We start from the raw sequence: 15,329 nt of genomic DNA on the forward strand, positions 1-15,329 counted from the left end.
GAGTGGACTCCTGACAGCCCTTCAGGGCCACCCCTCAGCCACTGACAGACAGACAGATGTGACCAGAGATTCTGACTGGCTGTTGTCTGGACTCTCCTTGCCCCAGCAGAGGTGTCAGGGCCACAGCAGGGGGGTGCATACACTTTGGGCTGTTATCAGTCCTGAGAGCCACAGCCAAGTTCAGGGAGCACCATCTCTTGCCAAATGTTTCAGAAAAATCCCTCATTTTCATAAAACTTAAGGAAGAAATAGATCCCGCTGAATAGCATTGAGAACTATGTCTAGATACTCATGTTGCAACAGAAGAAATGGTGGGGGAAAAACTGTAATTGTAATGTATACATGTAAGGATAACCAGACCCCCTTGCTGTACAGTGGGAAAATAAAATTTAATAAAAAAAAAAAAAAAAGTTAAGACCAAAAAAAAAAAAAAAAAAAAAAAAAAAGAAATAAACTTGCACATCCAGTGATGAGGTGACTCTAGAGAGACAAATCTGGGAGACCCTCCTTGTCCCTTGGCCCTGTTGGAGCACCAGAGGACAGATCAAAGAGGAACTTTGTATCCCTGGGAATGAGCAGAATTGGGGTTGCTGGAGAAGAGAGGAGCCCCCAGTCTGAGTGGGCCTTCAATGCATTTTTAATTCTCTGTTGGACCTTTTGATTCGTGTGTTGGGAAGAAGCAGTATCAAGTTGTGGTATAGAGGCCACACTGAAACAGCATGTTTCTCTCCAGATAACGGACAGCACACTCATCCAGCTCTCCATTCACTGTCCTAAGCTGCAAGCCCTGGTGAGTCTGAGCTCTTCATGTTGTTATTTACCTTGTCGGAGGAGAGAACCTTCTTTTCTCTAAGAGTGTTGTCATGCTTGATGCCAGAGATCTATTGATTGGCCTAACTTGGGAGACAGGGCATCTAAATGTTACGGCTTTCGTGTTAGGATGTGGATCCACGTCCTTGCTATTTCACTCTAGTTCACATTCATCATGTCAGGTAGAGTGAAAGTTAGTTAAAATGAGGCCATGCTGATGTTACATTTTTTCATTTCATATCTGCTCACATGTCTGTGGGGGGGGGATTATATAGAAAGATCCAACATGAGCAGTGAAAGGCGTCACTACCTTCATAGCCGTGCAGGCGTCTCATGCATGCATCCAGCCAGCTGTTGCCCCCGGAGGGGAAATGGAGGCCCTGTTCATCAAGCAGGCTGTGTGACTCCCGTTAGACACACACAGTCGCCTTCAATCCCCACACAGTCCTGCGATGCAGGCACCATGCACATCCCCACTTTATCAGTGATGAAACTGAGGCTCAGAGTGGTTAAGAAACTGCCCACATTTATACAACTGCCCAAAGGCCCCGGGTTTCATGGCTTCAGTGGGGTCTGGTCTTTCCACTGCCCTGAGGTACATGACGGATTTGTCATAAGCCAGCTGCCTCTGTCCTCGCTTCATCAGCAGGGGCTGGGAGGTTAGAGCATCATTAAGGCTCCATTTGGCCTTGAGTGTCTCTCCTCACCCATTTTCCTTACTGCCACATTCCTCTGGATGACTTTTCCCTCAGGCACAGGTACACAGGGCTTTGAACAGCTTTGGAACTTTTTGTTTGGGGTCAGATTTCAGAGAAGAGTCAGGAACTGACTGTACCCAAATTCTCTAAGCAAAGTGTTTCCCTTCACCTATTTGCAGATAATTTTTGTAGTCCTGCTGTCTTTACTTCCAAATTGGTTCTGATCCGGTTTTGTAATTGACAGAACCTTTTCCTCAACCATGCTTTCTCCACCTCTTGTCCCCGAGACCGCCTGCCTCAGCAGAAGTTCAGGAGCCCTGTGCCTGCTTTCACTTCCTTCCTGTCTTTGCCCAGCTCCCACACACTCTGGAGGACTCTTCACCCCTGCATCCCTGTCGTTGCTGGTGTGCACGGGGATGAGGCCGTCCACTGGCTCCCTGATTCCTGCCTTCCTCCCACTTCCTCAGGAGGGCAGGGTCCCCCCCAGGAACGGGTCAGGAGATGCCTTCCAAGTAAACAGTGTAATCCCCGGTGGGGATTCTGCTGACTGAAAATCTTTTCCATCTGGTCCCCCATATATAAGCCACTTCCAGAAAGGGGGCTTAGAGTAAAAGTTAAACTATAATGAAAACCAAAAGTCCAAGATAAGCACCCCAAATTAAAAACAAACAAACAAACAAACAAACAAAAAACCCAGGGAAGCTTATTAGCAGAAAAGTAAGGGAACAATTGCAATTGAAATCTAAACTTAGCTTGGAGATGCCTAACAGCCAAGACAGAAAAGGGAAATGCTGTGGATTATGTCTGATCACATCCAGCAAATTTACTTGACAAACATCTCTTGAGGACCACTGCACACCAGGCAGTGTTGCAGACACTGGAGAATAAAAAGCTGATTGATTGGAAAAGAGTAACTTTATCCTCCCTCTGAAATTCCAGAGCAGGATGTGTCTGGAACATGCTCACTTCAGGTAGAGCTGAGGGTGAGTGACAGCCCAGGTGCGGGTGTGCACAGGAGCAGCCAGACCCACCTCCCTGGAGGAGGCCCAGACAGTGCTCTCTGCTTTGGAGCTGGGGCTCCACCTCAGGGGTTTCTCTCCCAGCCTAGGGGGCTCAGAGGAGGCCATGCTGTTAGGGCAAAGCACCATAGATTCAGAACTTTGAAATCTGGTTTTTCTCTTTTACTAAAGATCCAGGAGCAAGAAGAAATGAGGGAAGTAACCACCAGCCCCGAGCCAGGTGACTTGTCACACCCCATCTGCTAACATTTCAGTTCCAGGTTGTCCTTGACACGTGAACGAGGCAAATGTGCACACACACACCCCTTCCAGGAACTGTTCTATGGGTTCCTCAGGGAAGAGGGGCCACGTACACACACAAAAGCAAAATCTGGAGGGCTCTTTGAAAGGGAAGCTAATCGTGTTTATTTGACAATAAGTCAAATATACCTTTACATGGAGTTCCCGTCATGGCTCAGTGGTTAACGCACCTGACTAGGAACCAGGAGGTTGCGGATTTGATCCCTGGCTTTGCTTGGTGGGTTGGGGATCCAGTGCTGCTGCCATGAGCTGTGGTGTAGGTTGCAGACACGGCTCGGATCCCACGTTGGCTCTGGCGTGGGCCAGTGGCTACAGCTCCGATTAGACCCCTAGCCTGGAAACCTCCATATGCCACGGGAGCGGCCCCAGAAATGGCAAAAAGACAAAAAAAAAAAAAAAAAAAAAAAAATATATATATATATATATATATATATACACACACACACACACACACACACACCTTTACAAACAAGGGGAACTCCAGATTCAGAAGCACACAGAGGAGTAGGACCTTGAAACATCTGTGAAGAGTTCAAGACATTTATTCAGAGGAGGTTAAGGATCTTCTTTATTCAATTTTAGCTTGTGGGATGTGTCTTCCAAAGGGTCTGTTGATAATGAAGAGGCTGGTTTTCTCTTCAGCATCAGAGCCAGTTCTTTGGAGAAAGAGAGAGTGTATATGTGTATCTGTGTGTGTGTGTGTGTCTGTGTGTATGTGTACGTGTGTACTGCCAGTATATGGAAGTTCTCAGGCCGGAGATTGAACCCATGCCACAGCAGCAGCAACACTGGTTCCTTAACCTATTAGGCCACCAGGGAACTCCTTGGTTTTTTTGAACTTTTTTTTTTCTTTTTTCTTTTTACAGCTGCACCTGCAGCATATGAAGGTTCCCAGGCTAGGGCTTGGATTGGAGCTGCAGCTGCTGGCCTACACCACAGCCACAGCAACACCGGATCCTTAACCCATTGAGCGAGGCCAGGGATCGAACCTGCATCCTCAAGGATGCTAGTTGGGTTCATTACTGCTGAGCTACAACAGGAACTCCTTTGAAATTTTTAAAATCACATTAAGCAGGAGTACTGTTGTGGCTCAGTGGTTAATGAATCCAACTAGGAACCATGAGGTTGCGGGTTCAATCCCTGGCCTTGCTCAGTGGGTTAAGGGTCCGGCGATCCTGTGAGCTGTGGTGTAGGTTGCAGACGCGGCTCAGATCCCGTGTTGCTGTGGCCCTGGGGTAGGCTGGCAGCTACAGCTCGGATTGGACCCCTAGCCTGGGAACCTCCATCCATATGCCGCGGGAACGGCCCAAGAAATGGCAAAAAAAACCCCAAAAAACAAACAAAAAAAATCATATTATGCAACTCAGTGGTCCTAAAAGCTATCTAAAATTTTTAGCTATTATTTAAGAATAAGGAATTATAGCCAAAAATGGCAATATATTATTTTCTTTATGCTACAGAGTTTTATTTTTCATCCTAATCTGTTAAAACTGATGATGTGTGGAAAGCCAAGTCCATCAGGCCACTCTTTCTTTAGAAAGATGAGTACACAGGCTGCCCACCTGGCAGAAGCCTGCTCTTGGCAACGTGTGGAGAATCTCACCAAGCTCTGCTCACTGCTCTGGAGGAGAAATAGGGATTCAAGGCTCAGTGACATTTAGATGAGTATTTCTTCCAGTTTAAAGTGGAACAGTTAAAAACTTTGAAAACAACCATGTAAAACAGAATGGATGTTGTTTCTGTCCCAGTTTCCCATGCCCCACAGTCTGACAAATACCTCCTGTCTTTCCCAGCCACCCCTTCTGTTACCTACCTGCAACATAATTTCACCTAAAGGGGACCCATTCATGCCACCATTTTCTCATTGTCATTCTCCATTGCTGCCCCTGAGTTCTGTGGTCCTCGAGGTCCACCTTCACTTAGCAAAGCTGTTTTGCTTAAATCTGCCAGCTCCTGAGCCAGCTCTCCAGAGCTGAGGGCATTTTCTGCAATGGAAGAGGCTTGCTTTCTGGGTTTTATAGGGCGGTTGGAGAGAAGATGAGGTGGGGGACCAGGCTAAGCGCTGCTCACTCTCCATGAGGCTTAAGAAGGCTGGAGTGATGGAGTTCCGTGGTGGCGCAGCGGGTTAAGGATCTGGCGTCTCTTCTGTGGCTCAGGTTCCACCCCTGGCCTGAGGAAACTTCCACATGCCATAGGCATGACCAAAAATAAAAAAGAAGGCTGACCATGAGAAGCTCAGGGGGGCCTCACAGTCTTAGGGCCGTTGTTCTGTGGCAGCTCCTGAAGGAGAGCAGCCCAGACCATGTTTGCTCCCCAGCTGAGGACCCCAGTTTATTCAGACCTCCTAGTTATCTCAGCTTAGAATGTTGAGGATCCGGTGTTGCCGTGAGCTGTGGTGTAGGTCACAGACACAGCTCAGATCCTGCCTTGCTGTGGCTGTGGTGTAGGTCGGCAGCTGTACCTCTGATTCGACCCCTAGTTTGGGAATTTTCCTATGCCACAGGTGTGGCCCTAAAAAGACAAAAACAAAAAACATCACAAGATCTCCTGTAAAGCTCCCTTCTAATCAGTAACCCCAATGGTAGTGAGTTACAATTGCATAGATTTGTTTTGCCATTTTTTGTACTATGTTATATAAATTGTATGACTGGAATCACGTGCACCTTTCTGGCTTCTTCAGATGTGATGTTTGTGAAATTCATACTGTGTGTAGTTGCACATCGTTCCTTCTCATTACCCGGGGAACGGGTGTGCTCTGATTATTTCTACTTCCGGCTGCTGAAAGTTTGTGGACTTTCCAGTTTGGGGCTGTTAAAACCAGGGTTGTTAAGTCTCTGGTTAACACCGATGTGTTTCAGTCAGGATTGTCCGCATTCCTCTGCAACACTTGCTTCACATCTCGACAACTACTCATTTTCTATTTATTTATTTATTTTTTTCTGGTGGGTAGAGTGATGAGCAGCCATCTTCTTGGAAAACAAACGTAATGTCGCCTTCTTAAAACGCTTCCCGGTGGCCTTGGAATCAAAGTAAAATTCCCTTATGTGGCACACATAGCTGTGATGGGGTCTCTGCCTTTCCAGTCCTGTATGAACTAAATGCTTCCCTTACTCCTCGGTACTTGCCCTTTTCCTTCTGGCACCTGGTCCTTCATCATTTCCATATCCCCAGCTTCCCCAGAGCAGAAGTGAGTTTTTACTCACCATTGCGACAGGGGCTAGCACAGAGTTGGAATATATATATAATTTGTCTCTTTAGGGCCGCACCCACGGCATGTGGAAGTTCCCAGGCTAGGGGTTGAATCAGAGCTGTAGCCACCGGTCAACACCACAGCTCACGGCAACACCATATCCTTAACCCACTGAGCGAGGCCAGGGTTGGAACCTGCATCCTCATGGATAGTAGATTTGTTTCTGCTGAGCCACAAACTCCTGGAAGTCATATATTTGAAGTATCAAATGAGTGATTAGAACTTTAATGCAGTATTTTTTGCCTCTGAACTTGTATGGTGGGATGGATATTACATTTTATATGAACTGGGTGAAACTGTCAGGTCTTCCATATGGAGAACTTAAATGACGAAAATGTCATTTAGCTCAATAACTTTAATCTGAATTTATGTTCTACAACGTTTGCTGTTCATACTCAAGAGCAGCCAGTAATGTCAGATCACACTGTTCAAGGTCTAATTATAAGCTTCAAAAATGCAGAGTGTTTCTGAGTCATGGCTGTAGACACAACTTTCTAAATGAACAAAGACGTTGTCAGACTCATTGATTTCACTGGCCTCCCCTCTAATGGAGAATCAAGTTATGAGACAGTGATAAATGAAGTAAACTCTAAAATTTCCATTTGCAGTTTTTTGTGTTTTCTTTTTAAAAGGTCTTTAATGATAAGTGAGCAAATTAGTAACAATTTAATTAAAATGTACAGTAGCTTACTCTTAGCCATGCTAGGTCAGAGTGGGCTTCCATTCCTTAATCACCAGAATGCCACCAAATCTAAAATAGAAATGCTTTCAGTCCACGCTGTGTCTAGTATCCAGACATTTGCTTTTTTTCCAGCACCCTGCTGCCCACCCTGTCTCTGAGGGCAGGAAGCACTGCTAATCATTCTTTTATTATTTGTTTGGCTGTGCCTGTGACATGCAGAATTTTCTGGGCCAGGGGTTGAACCCGCACCACAGCAGCAGCTTGAGCCACAGCAGTGACAATGCCAGATCCTTAACCGCTAGGCCACCAGGGAACTCCATAGTCGTTCTTCTGCTCGTCACTGAACTGGATTCTTTTCAGAGCCTTGGCGGCCCTTCCTGGATATGGTGAGACCTGCTTAGACCATCCGGATTCCTCGGCAAGGCAGGCAGTCTGAAATCAGGTGGTTGGTGTCCTGATTCAGTTTCCATAAGACCCATTAACTGTGTTGATGGGCACCGTAAGAGCATTAACTCCTTCATTCCCAGGCCTTCCAGGTACTAAAGTTTGACTGTTTCAGGAGAATTACTGCTGCTTTTAGAGAATCCTGGACACCAGTAGCTCTGGTGGTTCTTGTAAATTTTATCAAAGTATAATTGATAGAACATTCTGTTATCAGGTGTGCAACATAATCATTCAGTATTTGTATATGTTGTGAAAGGATCACACGACTAGGTCTAGTTAACGTCTATCATCCTATGTCATTCCACTCTTGTTGTAATGAAAACTTTTTAAGATGTACTTTTAGCAACTTTCCAAATCTGCAGTCCAGTATTAATACCTATGGTCACCGTGCTGTACATGACATCCCCATGACTAATTCTATAAATGGAAATTCGTACCTTTTGACCCTCTTCATCTGTTTCACCCACTCCCACCCCCATCTCTGGTAATAACCAGCCTCGTTTCTGTGTCTGTCAGCGTAGTGCTTTGTGTGGTTTGTGTACAAATGTGCGTGTTTAATTCCACATAAGAGTGAGATCATTTAGTATTTGTTTTTCTTTGTCTGACTTGTTTAGCATAATGCCCTCAAGGTCCATCCAGGTTGTCAGAAATGCAAAATTTCATTCTTTTTTATGGCTGGATAATAGTCCATTGTGTTGTATTGTGTGCATGTACATGTGTATATATCACATTTTTCTTTTTTTTTTTCTTTTTCTTTTTGCAGCCAAACCTGCTGCATGTGGAAGTTCCTGGGCTGGGGTCAAATCAGAACCACAGCTGCCAGCCTGTGCCACAGCCATAGCAATACTGGATCCAAGCTGCATCTATGACCTACGCCGCAGCTGGTGGCAACACTGGATCCTTAACCCACTGAGGAGGCCAGGAGTTGAACCCACATCCTCACAGAGACAACACTGGGTCCTTAACCTGCTGAGCTCCAATGGGAACTCCTACCATATTTTCTTTATCCATTCAGCTATTGGTGGATCCTTAGGTTGCTTCTGTATTTTGACTACTGTCAATAATGCTGCAATGAACACAGGGGTTCATTTTAAATTAGTGTTTTCATTTTCTTCAGATAAATACCCAGAAGTGGAATTGCTGGATCATATGGCAGTGCTATTTTCAGTTTTTTTGAGGAATCTCTATACGGCACCAATTTACATTCCTACCAGTGGTCCACAAGAGTTCCCTTTTCTCCACATCTTCACCAGCACTTTTCTGTTGCCTTTTTGTGATAGCTCTTCTGATAGGTGTAAGGTGGTATCGCTTTGCGTTTTGATTTGCATTTCCCTGATGAATAGTGATGGTGAACAACTTTTCATGTGCCTGCTGGCCATGTGTAGGCTGTCTTTGGAAAAATGTCTGTTCAGACCCTCTGCTCACTTTCTTTTCTTTTTTTTTCTTTTGCTTTTTAGGACTGCACCTGTGGCATATAGAAGTTCCCAGGCTAGGGGTTGAATCAGAGCTGCAGCTGTGGGCCTCCACCACAGCCACAGCCACAGCCACAGCCGTACAGGATCCAAGCCACACCTGTGACCTACACCACAGTTCACTGCAACACCAGATTCCCTATCCACTGAGTGAGGGTGGGGATCGAACCCACATCTTCATGGATACTAGTTGGATTTGTTTCCACTGCACCACAACAGGAACTCCCCTGTGCTCATTTTTTGAATCAACTGTTTGGTTCTTGCCATTGAGTTCTTTATGTATTTAGGTTATTAACCCCTTATCAGATAGATGATTTGTGAATATTTTCTTCCATTCAGTAGACTGCTTTTTCATTTTGTTGATGGTTTCCTTTAGTGTGCAGTAGCTTTTTAGTTTGATGTAGTCCCATTTGTTTGCTTTTATTACCTTTGCTTCTGGTGTCAAATGCAGAAAAATCATCATCAAGACTGTTAAGGAGCTTACTGCTTATGTTTTTTCTAGTTTTATGGTTCCTGGTGTTACATTCAAGTCTTTAATCACTTTGAGTTAATTTTTGTGTATGGTGTAAGACAGGGATACAGTTAATTCTTTTGCATGTAGCAGTCTAATTTGCCCAGCAACATTTATTGAAGAGATTATCTTTTCTTCATTGTAGATTCTTGGCTCCTTTGTTATAAATTGACCATATATATATGTGGGTTTATTTTTGGCTCTCTATTCTGCTCCATTGATTTGTATGTCTGTTTTATGCCAGTACCACAGTTTTGATAACTGTAGCTTTGTAGTATCACTTGAAATCAGAGAGTATGATGCTTTTAGCTTTGTTCTTAAGACTGCTTTGGATATTCAGGATCCTTTTTAGATTTAAATTTTAGGGTAGTTGTTCTGTGAAAAATGCCATTGGAATTTTGATAGGGGTTATGTTGAATCTGTAGATTCCTTTGGGCTATATGAGTATTTTAAAAATATTAATTCTTCCAATCCACAAACAGAATATCTTTCCATTTATTTGTATCTTCAGTTTCTTTCTTCAGTGTCTTATAGTTTTCAGTGTAGAGGTCATTCACCTCCTTGGTTAAATGAATTTATTCCTAGGTATTCTTTTTTTTTCAATGCAATTTGTAAGTGGTTTTTAATTTCTCCGACAATTCATTTTTAGTGTATAGAAACACACCAGATTTTTGTATATTATTTTATCCAGAAACTTTACTGAATTGGTCAATTAGTTCTAACAGTTTTTTTGATGGAGTCTGTAGGGTTTTCTTTCTTTCTTTTTTTTTTTTTTGTCTTTTGCCTTTTTTTGAGCCGCTCCTGTGGCATATGGAGGTTCCTAGGCTAGGGGTTGAATCGGAGCTGTAGCCACTGGCCTACACCAGAGCCACAGCAATGTGGGATCCAAGCCGCATCTGCGACCTACACCACAGCTCACGGCAACGCCGGATCCGTAACCCACTGAGCAAGGACAGGGAGCGAACCCGCCACCTCATGGTTCGTAGTCTGATTCGTTAACCACCGAGCCACGACGGGAACTCCTTGTCTTACATTTTTGATGTCTTACATCTTTTTATTTTGTGCATCCCTTAGCCAATTATTGTAGTTCTAGGGCCTTCTTTTTTTCTTTCTTCCACCTTTACATCTGGGGATGGTTTGAGAAGCCACTGCCTATGGGCTAAGGCTTTGTGCTCAGTGCTCCTGGTCAATCTGCAGTTCTGGGGGCACTGCCTGGCCAGCTCCCCTGCCATTCCTGGGCCTCAGGCCTTGGAATGAGAGGGTCCTGTGACATCTGCCCCTTCTCCTCATTGCAGAGTCTGTCCCACTGCGAGCTCATCACAGATGACGGCATCCTACACCTAAGCAACAGCTCCTGTGGCCACGAGAGGCTACGGGTGCTGGAGCTGGACAACTGCCTCCTTGTCACCGATGTGGCCCTAGAGCACCTAGAGCACTGCCGGGGCCTGGAGCGCCTTGAGCTCTATGACTGCCAGCAGGTCACCCGTGCGGGCATCAAGCGGATGCGGGTGAGTGAGGGCACCATCACATGTGGCAGCATCTAAGCAAATGACAAATATATCAAGAACCAACATCCATTTTCTACCTCCTGTCCTAAGCCACTAGCCAAACCATCTCCTTAGACCACTTCAAAATCTCCTTATTAGACCCTACCCTGAAAGATTCAGCTTCTGGACTGGGCCTCGGTGGAGGCTCCCTGTGGTCTGTTGATCAGCAAATTTCTAAGAAGGAAGGCATTTAGGCCATTATCAGGAGGAGCAACAGCAGCCTTGGTTAATTTCCAGGTGAACACTGACGGGCACCACAGCAACACGAGATGCGAGCCGCGTCTGTGCCCTACACCACAGCTCACGGCAATGCCAGATTCCCAACCCACTGAGCGAGGCCAAGGATCAAACCTGCGTCCTTGTGGATACTAGTGGGGTTTGTTACTGCTGAGCCACAATGGGAACTCCCAACTTCTTGGATATACTTTTAAGTTGAGGAACTTTGCGCTCACCCCGCTAGGCAGCCCTGGATGTACCACTGTTAGCCCTTTCCCGTTGTGCACACAGGGACAGTTACTTCCCCTGGGCAGAGATGTTTGTCTGTCTTTAGGAGGTGCTGTTTGGGGGATGTGCCTGTTAGCCCACACCAGAAACTGTATTGGAACTATTTGCCTAGTCATAGAATGAAGTGGATTACACATGGAGAACTCTGGGCTTTTCTAGGATGATGCCTGTAATCCCTAAACCACCGTCAACATGACCGCACGTTTTTCTTCTCTTTCAAGGCCCAGCTCCCTAACGTCAAAGTCCATGCCTACTTTGCCCCTGTTACCCCGCCGACAGCAGTGGGAGGGAATGGACCACGGCTGTGCAGGTGCTGTGTCATCCTCTGACGGCAGCCACCCAGCCTGGGGCTTCAAGCGGCACCCTTTCCTCCAGAGCACAGTCTCTCTGACCTACTCCACCGTCACCCACATCTGTTGATTCTCCTTTGGGAAAGGAATTTACAGGTAAAGGACTTCTTCAGTGACTGGTGATAGGATCCAATTCAGAGCCTTGTGTCAGTAACACAGGGCAAGAGTGGTCTTAGTGTAGCCAGGTTGTTGCAGGAAACTGGGATCTCCTCAGGGGTGGGTGCCTCCCTAGGCACAAAATTCCTGCCCCACCCTGGCTGGCAGCATTCCTCAGACCCAGTGCTAGCACAAACTGAGCAGAAAAACGAGCTTTTGATTTTTCTATCTGATACTTAAGCCAGTGGCCTACTTTTATTCACAACAATTCCATTTTGATTAGCAGGACTTTTCTGCTTTGATAAAGAACAACTCAGTCAAAGTGACAATACTGTAAATCTACAATGCCTGACAGTTTTCTATGTAGAGACTTTAGGTGGAAGGCAAGTTAATAGGTTTCCATGAGACACCAAAGAAATGAGGACTCTGGGTAGCATGGAGCAGCGTCTTCACCTTTCTCTTGCTGTCAACTTGTCCTGTGTACTTTCGGGGACCAGAAACTAAGCAAAAGCAACTCAGAGTTTGTGTATCCCAACTGGAAATGATAAGCTCTGGCATATGCTACAGCACGTGCATTTTTGTTAAAGACAGTTATGTCATCACAAAATTTGGGGAACCTTAAGGAAACAGAATTAAAGCTCAAGTTATCTATAATATAATCAATTAAAAATAATCAATGGATGCATGTAGAATGGGTGTGATTTTTTTTCCAAGTTTATTTTAAAATCTTAGAAATCAAGTTACACCAGGACTACTCAAAAATTATACACACTTAAAACTCATCAGTAAAGTGTTGGCACCTTTGAGAATTTAAGACTATAAAAATGAAAAACCATTGCAGTGCTTAAGTTAGAAGATTTTATTGCTATTACCTATGGCAGACAATTCTGAGCAAAACCATTTTGCAAATTTGTACGTCCCTAATGTTACCTAAAATGTGTGGAGGTGATCTAGTTTCTGCTCTCTGCTGTCCACATCGGTGATCTTTATTCATTAAGATTAGGAACCCAGTCACCACCTTCATTGTGAACCTCTGTGTTAACGGCAGCCCAGCCTTCTTAGGTTGCCCCAAACTGAAGAGCCCAGAGCTCCTGAGAAACTAAAGTGAAAGAGCAAAAACAAATACCCCATGACTAGTGACGCTTCTGGTAGGGTTAGGGTTTCTAGAAGTGGAGAGTTTTAGAAGCTTGTAGGATACAAGGCTTCAGCTGTATTCTGGGGAGAGAAGGCCAATTAGACAATTCCCTGTCAGTTTAACAAGCATTAAAGTCCTAATGATTTTACTGCCTTACTATATATTCCAGTATTTCCTGCTCTAAAACTGTATGTATAACAGTTACTTAAATATACATTTATACCACTGTGGGGTGGGGGCGGGGGAATGACTGATTCAGGAAGCTATGAGTATAGTTTCTATTTAAAAAATTTAAATGACCAGGGCCTTCTGTACATCATCTCCTCTGAGCCAGGACACAACTTATCACAGCTATTGGACTCTGGAACAATTACTGGAATAACCTGTCCTCAGTTGCATCAGCTTTGAGAAGACAACAAACTGAAAACACACAACACACCTCTTCAAACATTTGGACTGGTGTGTATTCAGAACATACACAGTGAACCCCTCGAGTCTTATGCCGTGAGTGACACTGGCAGGAACCTGGATTTTAAATGAGACACACATTTGCAAAACAATCGGAAAACATTTATTATACTGAAATGTGTACATCCTACTATTAAAAAAACAAAGTAGCAAATTTGCTGGTGCCATAATTTAACCTTTTTCACTGGGACAAACTAATGTTCAATGCCGCTTGGTGTAATTTCAAGTTTGATGAGCTTTTAATTATTCTTACCCCACTTCTAAAACCTGATGAGGAATTCAAAATAGCACACAGCATTAAATGACATTTATTGTTCCATAAATCTTGAGACTCAAAAAGGAATGCTAAATAGACAAGCAAAACTCTAAAACAATTGAGAGATAAGCTCACTTCTTTCCCAAGTGACTGGTACAGAAAACATGTGGTCATACAAAAGCAAAGGGAAAATGACAGAAAGGAAAGCTCTCCTGCTTTAGGGTCTATACAAGTTACAGATTTCAAACTGAAGATGGAAACATTTAGAGACAGTACTTTCTCAGCTCAAATAACCCCCTTTATGAATAAAACAATGCCAAAGCCTTTACTCACTTAAGTAGTTTGTCTTCTGGGAGAGATTTTCAACTCAATATTATTCCTATTTCTGCCTGAACAAAGGTAAGAATCAAATAATACATTCAAATCCAAGACACAGGGTAAATGGACAGAGGTGTATAATTAAAATGGAATCAAAGTTTGAGAAGAAAACTGTCTAGTACACCACAGGCCTCAAATGCTTGCTTGATGATTTTTGGGAAGGCTTTGGGTGAAGGGAAGAGAAGTAGTAGAAAAAATTGCAAAAACAGTGGATTCCCTTTGAAAAGTGTACTGGCCGACAAGCATTTGGTTTTGTGAAAGAGGCACTCTTTATAGAAAAAAGCTATTGTGTGGTGTATAAAAAAGTCCCTAAATAATCACTAGAATGTTACCCATGATTGTACTAAAGCTCAATATTTGAGAAGAAGTGAGAGGAATTTTGATGGTACAATATAGTGTTTGATTTGTGATGTCTAGTGTTCCATGAATAATTTCAACTCTTCATAATGAAACCCGTTAACACCAAGTCAGAAACTGCTTCCCCTGCCTAAATGTATTTCCAATGTCAGGAACAGGGCTTTAAAAATGTTTTAGGACTGGATAGTGCAGAGTGGGGTGGGCAATTGGAGACCGAGAGGGAGAGAGGAAAAAAAACCACGAGTTTAAAAGGCATTGGGGCTTCAAAAATGAAAACCAGAAACAAAATGCTAAGAACAGAAGCAGAAGCAAAAAGTTTCTCGATAAATCTGTGACAAAGCAAAAACACAAAGTCTTTGTACCTATTAGGATTTACGCTGATCCTCTCACCAAGGTACTCTTGATAATGCAGTTTGCGTCAAGCCCATCTTCCCGGCTTGGATCTTCCCCGCTCTGGCGTGATCACGTCACACATTCACCCTCAGACATGATTTCTTCCGAGAAGGCGCCAAGCCTCTCCCATGACCACCCATCACCCGTGTCAGTGGTGGCCTCGTGTCTCTCCGCACACAGATTCCGTCCCCACCCTGCCCCAGGTCAGCATGAGGTCCAGGCGACAGAAGCCAAGCTGGCACAGAGAGGTAAATGCCCACAGTATGTCTTTACATTCACTTCCAAACCGCATACAGTGTAAAAAGACAGCAATGGCTGCTTCTAGGAACTGTGTCGACTGGCCTCTCCGCCAGAGAAGCAGGTGGTCCTGCCTGTCCCTCGGCCCCAGGCACTCGCTCTCCTGAGGGGCCGTGATGGTGACGGTGAGATGCGCCTCTCACAGCTCATTAGAAAGGTCATCCTGTGTTTTCAATATGAAACATCTCATATGGTAAAATCCAATCCCAAGGCTTCTTGGATTCAGTCTTCACACACTTTTAAGCGTGGCTTTATTTGGTGCTGAATGAAGTTCAGACTACGTTAAGACGTCACTTCAAAATTATGTGGACACCACCCCCGTTTTCAGCTGCAGAAAAAGGAGAAGTTACAGGCTTTTTTGT

The 15,329-nt window shown here is 44.4% G+C and overlaps 2 protein-coding genes across 15 annotated transcripts in view; one reads left to right on the forward strand and one right to left on the reverse strand.

The window, feature by feature from the left end:
* FBXL2 (F-box and leucine rich repeat protein 2) overlaps positions 1–15,329 on the forward strand; it is a 101,061-nt gene that overhangs the window by 63,290 nt on the left and 22,442 nt on the right. For 5 of the 10 annotated variants that reach the window (XM_021071559.2, XM_084987623.1, XM_084987625.1 and 2 more), the window contains 3 exons: positions 734–790; positions 10,482–10,694; positions 11,459–12,372. In XM_021071559.2, coding sequence (XP_020927218.1) covers positions 734–790; positions 10,482–10,694; positions 11,459–11,566 — 378 coding nt within the window. In that variant the 3' untranslated portion in view covers positions 11,567–12,372. Of the gene's footprint in view, positions 1–733; positions 3,117–10,035; positions 10,695–11,458; positions 12,373–15,329 lie in introns of those variants that run through there. The other 5 variants (XR_014822678.1, XR_014822676.1, XR_014822679.1 and 2 more) reach the window with 2 other exon arrangements.
* UBP1 (upstream binding protein 1) overlaps positions 12,380–15,329 on the reverse strand; it is a 72,635-nt gene continuing 69,685 nt past the window's right edge. For all 5 annotated transcript variants that reach the window (XM_084987618.1, XM_084987616.1, XM_084987617.1 and 2 more), the window contains one exon: positions 12,380–15,295. In XM_084987618.1, coding sequence (XP_084843744.1) covers positions 15,258–15,295 — 38 coding nt within the window. In that variant the 3' untranslated portion in view covers positions 12,380–15,257. The remainder of the gene's footprint in view (positions 15,296–15,329) is intronic.

Source organism: Sus scrofa, chromosome 13 (genome assembly GCF_054392235.1).
Source record: "Sus scrofa isolate SSC_HxYL_T2T_F1_AM1 chromosome 13, Sscrofa_HxYL_maternal_Yorkshire_Landrace_v2.0, whole genome shotgun sequence".
In the NCBI taxonomy this organism is placed as follows: Eukaryota; Metazoa; Chordata; class Mammalia; order Artiodactyla; family Suidae; genus Sus; species Sus scrofa.